At 35.9% G+C, this 14228-nt stretch overlaps 1 protein-coding gene across 1 annotated transcript in view; it reads right to left on the reverse strand.

Annotated features, from left to right (window-relative positions):
* The window catches only part of dsg2.1 (desmoglein 2, tandem duplicate 1), a 37402-nt gene extending 23528 nt beyond the window's left edge, over positions 1–13874 (reverse strand). The window contains exons 1-14 of the mRNA XM_082147770.1: positions 13630–13874; positions 11420–11548; positions 10358–10519; positions 10102–10243; positions 8766–8929; positions 8363–8494; positions 8087–8272; positions 6449–6879; positions 6209–6351; positions 5414–5635; positions 4910–5149; positions 4699–4826; positions 4295–4585; positions 3095–4129 (exon numbers count right to left, since the gene is read on the reverse strand). Of these exons, the coding sequence (XP_082003896.1) occupies positions 3095–4129; positions 4295–4585; positions 4699–4826; positions 4910–5149; positions 5414–5635; positions 6209–6351; positions 6449–6879; positions 8087–8272; positions 8363–8494; positions 8766–8929; positions 10102–10243; positions 10358–10519; positions 11420–11548; positions 13630–13683 (3459 nt within the window). The 5' untranslated portion in view covers positions 13684–13874. The remainder of the gene's footprint in view (positions 1–3094; positions 4130–4294; positions 4586–4698; positions 4827–4909; positions 5150–5413; positions 5636–6208; positions 6352–6448; positions 6880–8086; positions 8273–8362; positions 8495–8765; positions 8930–10101; positions 10244–10357; positions 10520–11419; positions 11549–13629) is intronic.
* Between the last annotated feature and the right edge of the window lie 354 nt (positions 13875–14228).

Here is a 14228-nt window from a genome sequence, read left to right on the forward strand (position 1 = left end):
TTGTTTGTGGCCTAACATGAGTAATGTCAGTTCATGCATTACATAAAGAACATTGAACCATGTATGGCATTGACTTCTGAAGAAACACACCTTAGATCATTATTTTTTACCAAGGAGAAAGCCATTAAAAATGTCGTCAGTCTTTGATTTGAATCGCTCACATCAGTTCAAACCTGTTTGCTTTAAGTAGCAGTTCCTTATGACGTTACCAGCCACTGATAATTTATTGAATTTTTAGTTAAACATTTATTTACTCGTCAAAGTCAGTTGTTTTTCAACCAATTTACCCAACTTGCTAAAATCATGAAGGCCACCCCTAGCCCTCTTGCGGTATTCGGCCGATAAATGTAACATTTTGACATTTTTAAAATCGTAGCTTCATTGGAATGGTACGTGTCATGATCTCGGTGCTGTGTCTTTTGTTTTGAATGGACTTTTATGTTGATGTGTATTCTCTGTTCTCATTGTTTCAGTGTTCTCTTCCTGTTTGCTTTATATCTCTTCTTGTTGTCCTATTAGTTGTTATAGTTCCCGTCATTAGTTGGCAAAAATTCAACCACAATGCAGTAAAAGAGTGGACAGCAAGGAAGGGCTTTACATTCTAAAACATCAAGAGTGCAAAACAGACACACCCACCAACACACACACACACACACACACACACACAAAAGAACTGGTAGGGCTACTACCATACAGCAAAAATGAGTCAGAAGACTGAAATGAGAGGTTCAGATTAGATCAGTTCCAGATGGATTAAGGTGTTATAAAGCATTCATTTTTTGTTACATGTTTATTGAATTTTAATGTTACGTGTAACAAAATGCTTTCTCTGTATTCAGGTTTGACTGTAGTAATGCAAAAACGTGTGCACTTCAAATCAAAATGTCAAAAAATATATGTAAGCCTTGACAAAAAGTAGTATTTGAGAATTTCTAAAATATACATTCAAATCCACAATTTAAAAGTAGCCTAAGTCATTTTGTCTTAAAACTACTAGGGAATTCACTAGGGAAAAGTTTCATTTTCAGGTGTCCGGTCAGGTCAGGTCGAAGTGACTCCCAAATGAGGACCACTAGAGTGACCTTTTAAAATGTCCACCAGTACTACAAGTGTGCCTATACTAGTTGTGTTGACCATAAATGTTCTGTTGAAAATGTAACTGTCATGTTGATAGATATTTCAAAGGGCTTTCTGTCATTTAAAAAAATATTGGGCTGTGAAAAAAGAGGATAGAATTACGTTAAAGTGCCTGTGTAAAAAACGAATCCAGATTTGGTTCATTAACCCTCTGGGCCCTAAAGGTATTTTAGGGCCCTGAAGAAGTTTTGACATGCCCTGACATTTGTGCTTTTTTCAGTTGCTTAAAAACATATTAATGGTATAAGAAAGTCGTCCAATGGCTTGGAAAATATGACCACAAGAAAGTAGTATCTGTTATGTTTTTAATATTGTTACAGTGGAATACAAAGAAAAAAGAAAATATTCTGAATCTGAACAGAGCGCAGTGGACTTGCCTCAGATATTCTTTGATATCAACGTCACATTAAAATACAATGTGATTCATTATTTTTCTGATGGATGACTTTTTTTTCTTTTTTTTTTTCTCATTCAGTCAAACTTGACAAAAAAGGAATATTTGTAGCATAGCCTTATTATTTGATATGATTTGTCTCAGTTCTTTTGAGTGGCAGTTTCCAAAACCAGCACCCACATTTTAAAACGATTGTTCGGAAAAAGGTGGATATTTCAAGTTGTCTCTGTGTCCATATGTTGTTCTCGCCAATTGAAACAAAACTGGCCAATTGAATTCTCTGAGACCAAACTTGTACAGTTCAGTTTTGCTACAGGAATGTTTTGTTTGACATTTGCCCACGGACAGATACAACATTACACTGGATGACATAAAAATGACGGTTTATTGTATTTTGGTAGTCTTTTACAGTCAAACATATCAAACATTTATAAAAATGACCATTTCAAAAAAAAGTTCTAAACAGCCTTATGCTGCTTTACAATATATTTTATTGACCCCTGAAAAATGTTTCACTGTCGAAACCACTTCCATATTTTCCCACTATGTAGCTATGAGTCCATTTCTGGGAAAGTTGTAACCCACTTCCCATTTTTGGGTACCAAACCAGAGCTGTCATAGAAAAAGCCCAGCACCGCAACTGTAGTATATATATATATATATATATATATATATATATATATATATATATATATATATATATATATATATATTATTTTATTTTTTTTAGCATTAAATTCCTACTATTGCTCAAAGGAAATGTGCTTCAGTTATTGTATAGCTAGATACAAATGTTTTGAAAAAAATTTTTTTGTTTGTTTTGTTTTTTACAAATATATGACTCTTTTACATAACATTCATTTCATACACATATGCATTATTGCTTGGAATGTGTGTTTGGTCTTTGTATTTAAATGCACTGCAAATGAAAACCACAAGCTTCTGTTTACAAGTGACTAAAAGAGGAATGAACAATATTGTAAAAATGCAAACATACTCTGATCTATCCTATAAACACCTTCCCAAAACATACAATGTAGTTCACCTGATGCCAAAAGTGATTTATTAATTTTTTACAGCTCTGTACATTTCAGGATACTAAAAAAAAAATCTGCCCTTCTGGCTTGGCTGATATCTGCATTTAATAGGTGGTTCCAGTACATCTGCTCATTACTAAAATAGCTTTGAGTTGATTTGCATAAACTGCACTGGAATGGCCTCAGGGTAACCAGAACTGCATAGTATTGGCAAATAATAGTCTTTACAGAACACACACCCTGAATGCACACATGCAGTAACATGTCACAAATATGCAACAAAAGAAGGGGGGAAAAATTCATGTATAATGCACAACACATACAAAGAAGTAAACTCAAGGGCATTAAAACCAGTTTTTCAAGCATTATTTTGCCTATTCTCCATGACCAAACATGTTGACAACATGATACTCTAATGATTTGCATGCATAAAAGCAAAAAATTGCTTTTCAAGACTTTTTACGGCTTTCTAAACCCTCTAACACTTTCACAACTGTACACGTACTGTATGAGTGTTGCATTGTTACTTGATACTTTGTGTTGTCATAACCTTTCTCTCCTGGACAACAACTTTATGCGACGATGGATTTTGGTTAATCTGGACAGATGACCCACCGATTCCAGCGTTACCAATAATGGACTCTGTGGTGGACACCATGCCCCTTTGAAGACCCCCCTGGACCATACCTGATCCCCCTTTATTCTCCATATAATAGACATTTTGAGATCCACCATGAGTGGAAACACCTTTTTTGAGGGACCCCTGAATCACCTGGCCCCCTTGTCCTTCCACGACCATCAGGCCCTGAGATCCAGCAAGTGTCCCCTGAAGGACTTGACCGCTTGAGGCTCCCCCATCCACCAAAAACAATTGTGATCCAGACATATTACTTGTGTGCAGCATTCCGGTGTTGAGAGCCTGAGCAGAACCACCCCTGTCCAAAAGCACCATTCTCTCACCACGATTCAGGGTATTTGCCGCCATGTTGGTGCCCTGGACTACAACCCCCTCGGCTACTGGTCCGCTGTTCAGCACGTACATGTTCTGTCCGACTCCCATGGTGGGCCTTTCAGTGAGCAGTACAGTGCTGGGCTGTGGCTCGACCATGTAGTACATTTGCTGCGGTTGCACCACGTAAGTTGGAGCCGGCTGGACACTCGTAATCACTGTGGGCCGGTTGTCTGTAACAAGCACGTTCTCCACAAGACGAGATGGTGTCGCAGCCATGTTGGAAGTTATACTCATTGAATTTGTAGATAGATCTCTGTTAGTGGCTATATTCCCTGTATTTATAACATTGGTTGTTGTAGATGCCACCTCGGTACGGTCCACGACGGGTTTTGGAGCGGGAGGAAGAGGAGTGGGGACCTCAGTCTTTCTACCTCCGCATATTTCAGCGAGTGTGGTGAACTTTGGCCCTAGGTCATTCAGAAACTCTAGGTCATTGTTATCTTCGAGTATGCTGCAGCAGCCGACAGAGCCAACAGGGGAGCCGTTCCCCTCATAACCATACACCATGGGTTCATTCTTAGCAAATCCATCCTCCAATCCTCGGCTTTTCTATAACACACATAGAGCAATACATATATGTGATCCACATAGATAGATTAGACAGACAGACAGAGAGACAGATAGATAGATAGATAGATAGATAGATAGATAGATAGATAGAAAAACAGGTAGATTAATTGTTTATATACACATTATCCAGTAGGTATATATTACCTGTGAATAGTATTCATTCAGGAACCTTTCTGACACGGCCATATCGTCAAAATCTCCAGCCACTTCTCTACTCATTTCAAGGGTCTCATTTCTCCTAATCGAGTCCATGTAGCCCATACCCATACCCATACCCATACCATTGTAGCCACTGTAGCCACGACCACCAGATATAGAATTGGAATCCAGGTAGCCTACTGCTGTTCCTCGACCACCTGAAATCTGCATACCACCCACACCTTTGGATTCAAATCCAATCATCGGACCATCAATATTGTCAGGTACCGGAACATCCTGTCAGAGACAAAATGGTTTGATTTATTTAGCTTTATGATAAAAATAACATCTCAATCCTGATAACATATCACACCTGTTATGTAATTCAATAAGATGTTCAAATTTCTTACCCTGTCCTCTCCCTGGCCCTCAGTATGGTAAGAGATGAGATGCTCTTTAGTGTCATAGGGCATGTCTGTAAAACCTCCTGCCATCCCAGCAGCTCCACACTTACAGAGCAGCATCAGGAGTGGGATGACTGTAACAGAGGAGAAATACAGCATTTATTTCAGCACCATAATAACTATAAATCATAATCTCTCTGTGAACTTGGTTACTTACGCAATAATGAAAGCAAACCAAGGAAGAGCAGGCCAATTCCAGCAGCTCCAAACTTTGACCCCTTCTTAAGCGTTCCCGTTCCAGTTCGGTCACAACCCCCCTGGGTTGTACAGGTACACACTTCCACCACTATTTTCTGAGGTTCTGGACATCCCAACCCCTGCTGGTCCTTAACATCCACCATCAGCTCATGTTGTCCCGGCCACAGCTTTTCATGGGTCCTGAAGATGGAAGTGGTATCTGATGAGGAGAAGAACAGCAGATCTCAAACACAGAGTCAGTAATAACATCCCAATTAATAGACCTCTGACAAGTACTTAATATGTTTGACTTCTTACAACACAAACTACCTAAAACAGTTTAGACTATTTGTTAGAAATAGTTAAATACCTAAAAAACATTTAGACAAAGACCCCACAGTGACACTAGATAGATAGATAGATAGATAGATAGATAGATAGATAGATAGATAGATAGATAGATAGATAGATAGATGGTGTGTACCATTTAAATGCTCGATTGACCATTTCCCCTTAGTTCCTTCTGGGACAACATTGAAGGTGAATGGAGCTCCATTGGGTGGTGCATCCTGATCCTCTGCAGTGACTAAGACCGCATCCTTTTCAGTACAAAGTGTCTGGACTTTGCTTGTCAAAGTGGGGCAGTGGTCATTAAAATCCTCTACCTGGATGGCAATGGTACCCGTTGCCGTCTTAGAAGGCAAGTCTATGAGAGACAAAAAAAAAAAAAAAAAAATTTTTTTTAAACAATTATATTTTATATTCATATTTTATATAGACATTATAAAAATAAGATAAATAATAATAAACAAATATAAATAACTGTTGTTGAGAAAGAACAACTGTTGTCTGTTTTAAAAAAAGGACAAAACATTTAAAAAGAAAAAGAAATATAGCAAAAAATTTTGAGAATATAAATTTCTATATTAAATGAAATATAAAGTAATGTTAATTGGTATTTTACAATATAACTTGCAGTTGGTTACAGTACTTCCAAACATCACTGACTCAGTAACTATTGCTGATAAATGTGAAGATGCCGCCATCTTCAGGACATGTTATGTATCTGCAATATCATGTGGTCATATTAAACAAGAATATGCCACACTGGAAGTGTGATTTGTCAATAAGTTATTGAAGTATACTATCATATATTTTTGCAACATCTGGCAACAGTTCAAAAATACTTTTTATTTAATAGGCTAAATACTAAAATCCAAATCCACATCCTTATAAAACAACAAAGATTAAAAAGTTGTCACTTTTCCCTGGAACTTGCCTTGAGTTACGCTGTAAATGGTGCCGTAGTAGGTGCCGTTTACTAGATACTTGGACTCGCGGTCAGGAGCCTTGTTCATTCGAATGGCCCCTGTAGTCTCATCAATGCTCAGCCAGTTATCTGGGTCAGATGCTTTAATATACCTATTGGAAAAGCGAACATAGTTCAGGCTCATTTATCATTGATTTAAATGCTGATTTCTCTTCATTTTTTGATAAAACTGTTTTGATGTAAACGTACTTTACGTTGGTAGCTTCCTTTCCTGTGTCTGTATCAATAGCCGGGTAACGTGCGATGATCTCTTTGCTGTCAAAAGTCTTGCCTTCTGAGATGGGGATGGCTTTTGTTCGGGGCAGAAACTTGGGTCCTTCCGGCTGGTTTTTCACATTTATCTTCACGTTGCGGAGGTTACCGCCTGACGATGACGATGACCATGAACTGCTACCTCCACTTCCACTGCCACCACCACTGCTGCCGCTGCCACCACCTCCACCTCCACCTCCTCCTCCTCCTCCTCCTCCTCCTCCTCCTCCTCCTCCTGCACCTGCACCACTGCCCCCAAAGTTGACATTCATTCCTGATTGTGCTCCAGATACAGAGGGGTGGAACGGAGCTTTGTTGACTACACCGATGCCAAGGTTCAGGTCTTTGACATCCTCATAATCAACAGCCTGCAGGGAAAATGGACATACAATTCTTTCTTCAGGCAAAGGGCTGAGAGTATAATCTGCTTTAGAACTTTTCAATGCTAGCGTGTACGAGTTAGCATGCAATTAACTAACAAGTGCTAAATAACTAGCAATGTTAAAAGTACCAGTACTTATAAAGAAAGTTGATACTAAAAAAAGGTAACAATACTAGTCTTTCTTCTGTATTGATAATACCAATTACTGACTCAATGTCTGACTATTTCCGAATCTGTTGCAAAATGTTCATCTTTGCAATGTATTAATGTAAACAGTAGATTATGTTTCATGTGAATGGTTATAGAATCCTTTTTGGAAAAAAAAAACCCAGAGTACACTACTATTCAAAAGTCTGGGATCAGTAATATATTTTTGAAAGAAGTTTATGATTTTATTCAGCAAGGACGTATAATTGATCAAAGGTAACATTTATAAATGTTACAAAATATGAATATTTTAAATAAATGCTGCTCTTTTGAACTTCCTTTCATTAAATAATAAAAAAATAAAATAAAAAAAAGATTCCACAAAAATATTAATCAGCACAACTGTTTCTAATAATAAGAAATGTTTCTTGAGCAGTAAATCAGCATATTAGGATGATTTCTGAAGAGCCATGTGGTACTGAAGAATGGAGTAACGATGCTGAAAATGCAGCTTTGCATCACAGGAATAAATTACATTGCAAAACAATTATTTTAAATTGTAATAATATTTCACAATATTACAGTTTTTTATGTACTTTTAAAAGCAGCCCTGATGAGACTTCAAAAAAAACATTAAAAAGTCTTACTGACCCAAAAGGTTAATCGTAGTGTATGTCAAAATTTTGGATCTGTGTATTGGGTCTCGCAGTGTAAATGCAGCCTGATGTCTATTATGTCAAGACTATTCATTAAACAACAATAGTGAAATGAAATAGAGCAACTTGCCTCACTTAATTTTTTACTGTTTACTTGAATAATGACTTAAAATAGTTACTTTTTTACTTAATTGAAAAATACCTGAAAGTTACAAATTGTTGTTTCAATTTGTTAATATTCAATTTGTGAATAGCAAATGTTTTCATGAGTTTTTCATGTGGTATTGAAATTGGCATTGAGAATTTGACCAACATTGCTATGAATACTGACATTTTGGTATCATGACAAACCTACAAAAAAACAAACAAACAAAAAAAAACATTGCACACCTTGTCAAGCATCAGGACTGCCTCATTGGTCTTTGGGTCCATTTTAATGCTGAAGTATCCAGCCTCATTGCCTGATGCAATATAGCAATCGGACGCCCAGTTGTCTGTGTCCTTGAGATCCAGGTCACTTGCTTTGAATCTCATCACCTCCACGTTCTCTGTATTTTCCTCGATACTGGCCTCAGACTATGTAGAGTGAAAAAAACGTAAGTTGCAAGCACTACAACAACATATTAAAACCTTGTGGATGTTAAGAACGTGTAGACATTTTCTTACTGGGCCATCCAATATAGGCACATTATCATTGACATCATTGATCTTGACGGTGACTGTCCCTGTGGCGGCATTGCCGCCTGCGGCACCATTCAGATCAGATGCTCTGACAAGCAGGACATACTGATCAATATCCTGAAGAGAGAGACAGTGTGTAAATAAACAGATGGAATCATTTACAATAGTGATCAACAAAACCAGTCATAGTGTCTTTGTTCCTGCATTCATCATTTAAAAATGGAAACAATAACAGGCCACCTGGGGTAGAACATTTGGGACTGATACAAAGAAGCTCATAACTGCTGTCAATGAAGAAGTGCCAGTGCAAACACATGGAGTCTGTGTGTTACATCATGTGACATGTTGGATATCATACACATTCGATACAGTGATCGTAACCACTCACCTCTCTATCCAGGTTAGCATTGTTAACACGGACTGTCCCATCATTGTCAACTCTGAACATCATCTGCCCACCTGGTTGCTGCTCAACAATTTCATACTTGATTTGAGAGTTTGGGTTTCCTTGCTCATCAGCATCAGAGCAATTGATCTTCATCACTGCTGTACCTGTGTCCAAGATAAATAAAAAGGAAATATCTTTTAGTTTAAAGCATGTGGCAAGGTCTTAGAAATGTGCTCTTTGTATTCATTTTGGTTTCATTTTTATTTTTTTTATTTTTTTACTGTTTTAATACTGTATAAACATCATGTAGTCAAAATATAAAGTAAAAAAAGAACAAAATATATTTTAAAAAGGGAAATATATCATATAAAAGTTTTTTTCTTTTTTTTTCTTGGTTTAACAAATATCTTAAAATATTATTTCATAAATATCATTACTTCTTTGGGGAGTTGCACCACATGACATTTTACAACCTGAACACACCTAATATTAACAAGCAGTGAAGCCTTTTTGTTTTTCTATGGACTTAAAATGAATTACAATAAATAAACGGAAATCCCTTTATGAATAAATTGCATTTTAAATTAATAGAGTTATTGACCCCCTTGCAGAGTTTGATAATTATCATAATCAGGGTAAGAAATTAATTCAGAACTTCTATTAGTCAAAACAAAATGATCAGAGATAAACCAGATTATCAATGTCACAGCTTAGATTTAAATATACCCTATTTATTATTAAATCTGATTCTGAATCATTGTATTGCTTTCAGCTTTATGACAGTCAATCACTGTTCGCAGATATCATTCAAATAAAAAAATAAAAATAGAAATAAAGACATAACTCTCTGTGACTTCTTTTATTATAGCCTTGAGTTTACCTGCACGTAGCTATAAAGACGCTAGGGCGCTATTTGCCTAAAAGTCTTGAACATGCGGCAATAATGAGAACGGGTTAGAAAAAGTGTCCTCTTGATCGTCTCCTAGGGCTCCAGTGGAGCAAACCAGATGGGAAACACCATGCCATGGACATGCATATGGCCAAAGAAAACAATGTGTTCAACTTTTAAAGACGTGACACTGTGCGGCGTTTCCCTCTTTACACGTTGTTTTGCTAATTTTTGAGGATCCTTAGAAGGGAAGGGCTCGGATAGCGATGCCATGCAAAGTGATAGAACATAATTTATTAACCATAACCCATCCAATTGGCTAGTGTGTTGATATGTATTACCCACCACGTGGATTTTAATTTCAGACCCTGATCATAATCACTGTTATGTATATTGTATAAATAAAGTCACATTTCTTTTCAGCTGGAACAACTGCAGGCCACATACCTACTGCACTGAGTTCGTCTACAGCCCCTGGATTCATCCGATCAAAAACAGGGGGATTATCATTCTGATCCTTCACTTTTATTCGTAGTCCAATGTCACTCTCTGCAATTTCGCCATTTGTGAATTTAGCAACCCCTCTAAGCTATGGAGGTGAAGACATGCATTTCAAGATCACTAACTCTTATCAATAAGAATAGGAATTAAAGCCAACTTTATCATCATCCATCACCATTGTCATCATGGTCATGTCACTTACATTGTATTGTGGAATTAACTCTCTGTCAAGGATTCCCGTCACTCTTACAAATCCTGTTTCAGGATTCACCACAAATAAATTGTACGGAGGCTCGTCTGCACCGACGCCCCTTAGTTCGTACTTCAAATTTTTCATTTGGGGGTCTTCCTTGTCTGAGCGAATCTAGATAAATTAGAAATGTATATTTTAAAACAAAAAACAACCAAGCCCACAGTGTACTGACACATTGAAATGAAGCATTGCAAATATCAAATGCCTAAGATATTGTTGCAATGTATATCACACATGTGATGTGGTGATAAATTAGACAACTTTATTGTTGTAATCTTGACTTTATTTCTCACATAATAGTCATTTCTTATATTTGTGATGTAATTTATTATCATTTGGACATTGCATCTCACAAATAATGATACTGCAGACATCCATTTTATTAGCTGCTAAAATTGTAATTCTCTGTGTAATTTTTATGCATAACATGATTTGAATTGCAAATAGATGAGATAAGAAAATATCTTTTTCACTTTTCAATTCTTGGTGAAAAAGCTGGTGCCTTGTGATTTATTTATTGGTGATACTTTACAATGAAATGCAATTAACTGACAATGAGCAAAACATTTGACGTTAGTAAAAAAAAGAAAAGAAAAAAGACAAAGAAAAAGAAAAAGCAATTGTTCATTGTTGGTTAGCTCAGGCACATTAAATAATACAATAAGGTTCCATTAGTTAACATTAGTTAATGCATTTACAAACATTAAATTACAATGAGCTTTCATTTGTTACAGTTTTTATTCATATTTGTTAACGTTAGTTCATAAAAATACAACTGTCCATTATTTGTTCATGCTAGCTCAGGGCCATTCAATAATATTAACATAACTTTCGAATTTCATGTTTTAGTAATTGCTGATATTAACGTTAACTAAGATTCATAAATTATTTATAAGTATTTTTAATTGTTAGCACATAATGTTAACAAATTGAACATTATTGTAAAGTTTATTTGCTTGTACGTTGATACAGTAATGTTTATGCAAGCATATATGACAAAGGCTCACTCACTTTTGCAATGAATTCTTTCTTGGTGTGATCAATATTCTCTTCTAGGATTTGGGGAGGGACGATCCATTCTCTCTTCTGCCTGTGGAGGGCTCCAGAGTGTTGGAATCTGGCTTCAGCCTCAAACACATACTGCGGGAAAACAGAAATGCACAATAACTATTTGTGAAAACTGGTTTTCTTTTGCCAACTTTTTCTTTTCTTTTTTTTCTGGAAAGGAGACAGGGAGTTGTTTTTTATATTTGTTACCCTTCCTGGTAAGAATGATCTCATTCAAAGGATTTGTAAATGATTCATTACAAATAAGTCGTTATAAATGATCGAAACTCTGTTGTTGCAACTTGCATGCATGCATATTTTGACACTATCCTGTCTGTTTACAGGAAAACTTAACCACAATATAATTAATATGAAATTCGTACGAAGTGGTTTGACAGTAATATAAACCTCAAAAAATTTGCAACTGCAGAAAAAGCATTGCACAGAAGTCATTACTTCAACCCACCTCAGTAGACTTCTAATTAAGAAAGATAAGATGAAGAAAAACTTGGCAAAAGCTAAATGCATTCCATTTAATTCAAGATCCCCTTAATCAGACCACACACAACTAAGATAAAGCATGTGCACACACATTTAAATTAATATTTTGATACAATGCACTTATTGTATACATACATGTTTTTAGATTGTACTTGTATTATGAGACCAAATACAATTATTATTGTGACCAAAACCCACAATCCTATCCATATTACTCACAAATATAAGATGTAATGTCTTACTAAAGGTTTTTCTTTCATTTCACTGTGCATTTCTGCATTGTACTGTACAAAGATTCAATAGTTACTACAACAAGTGTTCCCTACAAGTGTTTATTGTGATACATGGAGACACCACATTTTGTGTAATAATGCTATAAGGATTAGGCTAAGTTGTTAAACATAGAGCCAAGGCATTCATAATCATATGAATGAGTAGAACCTTTACATTTGATACATAAATTCAAGGTGCAAAACACTACAATTAACTATATGCTTTTGAGTTTTGTGATTTTAACCCAAGAGAGAGATGTTTTACACCACTTTAGAAGCACTTTCTCTCTTACACAAAAGCCTATATACCCACATATTGATAAAAGCCGTAAAATATTCCTTCACTGAGATCAAGTGTAACACATTCTAGATAAAAAAAAAATATTTTTTTAGAATGCACTCATTTAGTCATCATTTTACTCAACTCAATTTTACTCAGTGAAATGAACTCATATTCATAAGTTCAGTGAAATGAACTTATATTCATAAGTTCAGTGAAATGAACTCATATTCATAAGAATTTCAGTAAATCTTATTAAGAATTTACAAAACATTAAGGTGCCAGAGGGAGGGAATTTTAACACTCCTGAAATTGAAAGGGCAAACTATACATATTCATTGCAGATCCAGTTTGACTGCTGTAGTCTGTCTGTCTCTATACCAGACAGAGCCTGTTCTGAAATTCCCTTTACAAAAATACACAATGGTAAATAGTGGAGGTTTCCGTCATTTAAGTTTCCAGCAAAACACTACTACAGTTGCCATTATGGTGACTAATGTAAACCATAATAAGTAGCCTAAGTTGGGGATCTCCACAACAGTGTAGAAAAATCGAAATCTCTCTTATTTTATAAAAAAAATGTAGGCTATTTACTGATTGACACTTACAATTGTGCCTAATGTCATATCACACAAAAATTCAAGACACTAAATAAACTTACGTTTAATTATAATAATAATAATAATAAAGTTTAATTTAATAAACTTAAATTGTTGGCCTTAGTAAAATCAAAGTTCACTTTATTTTATTGACTGCTTTGAATAATACCACTTATAGATGAAACTAGTTGTTATGACAATATTTAGTTGCCATGGTAAATTTCTGTAAGGGGAGTCGATTCCCCTCCGGCATTTTAAGAGTTAAAAGAGAGACGCGCTCAATAAGTGACTTTTTCACATTAACTTTATGTGGTTGCTTTACATATCGAAGGTATAATATAAACTAACAGGCTACCAAACAAATATAATAAACAAAAGTTTCAGTTTTATGAGAGACGCACAGTCTACGATTTATTTCGGTTTATAAAACGACACTTTCCAAAATGGAGAAAGAATATAGTTGAGTAGCCTCTGTTAACGTGCTTATCTGTTGATAGATATTTAAAAACACGACAAACTTACCGATAATCCAAAACAAAAGAGAAAAGCGACAGCAGGCGATATACGCCGGGCCATGGCAGGAGGAACACACGGTATTTCCTGATCACCTGAGATCCACTGCTTTCAGCTGCTGCTTATGGGAACGTTTTAATATCCCGCTGAGGCAGATGTGCGTCCCGATGCTGTTTGATGAACGAGAATGCGAATGAGGTCGATCCGAGGCGCTTTAGATAAAAATCCTTATTAAAACTTTCTCCCACACCCTCACCTTGCGGGTTAAAAGGAGGACCTAACGTCACAAAGATGGGTGTGTTTGTGAATATGAGAGAGAGAGAGAGAGAGAGAGAGAGAGAGAGAGCGAGAGAGATGGGTGGGAATATATAATTTTCACAATTACTTTATATTGATCATAAAGGGTGGCATGGGTGTAGTATTTTAGTTAAGTATTAAAACATATATCCACAAGACCCATCCTTAACTCTTCATGCAGTGTCCTATGAGTAACATCACATGGAAAATTAACCATGGTTTTATTATAATAAATGTTTAGTAACTATTGTTTTTGGCAGATTGATTACGATTTGAATAAACACAGTTTTACTACAAATACCATGGTTAAA

Source organism: Leuciscus leuciscus (genome assembly GCF_965113295.1).
Source record: "Leuciscus leuciscus genome assembly, chromosome: 19".
Classification (NCBI taxonomy): Eukaryota; Metazoa; Chordata; class Actinopteri; order Cypriniformes; family Leuciscidae; genus Leuciscus; species Leuciscus leuciscus.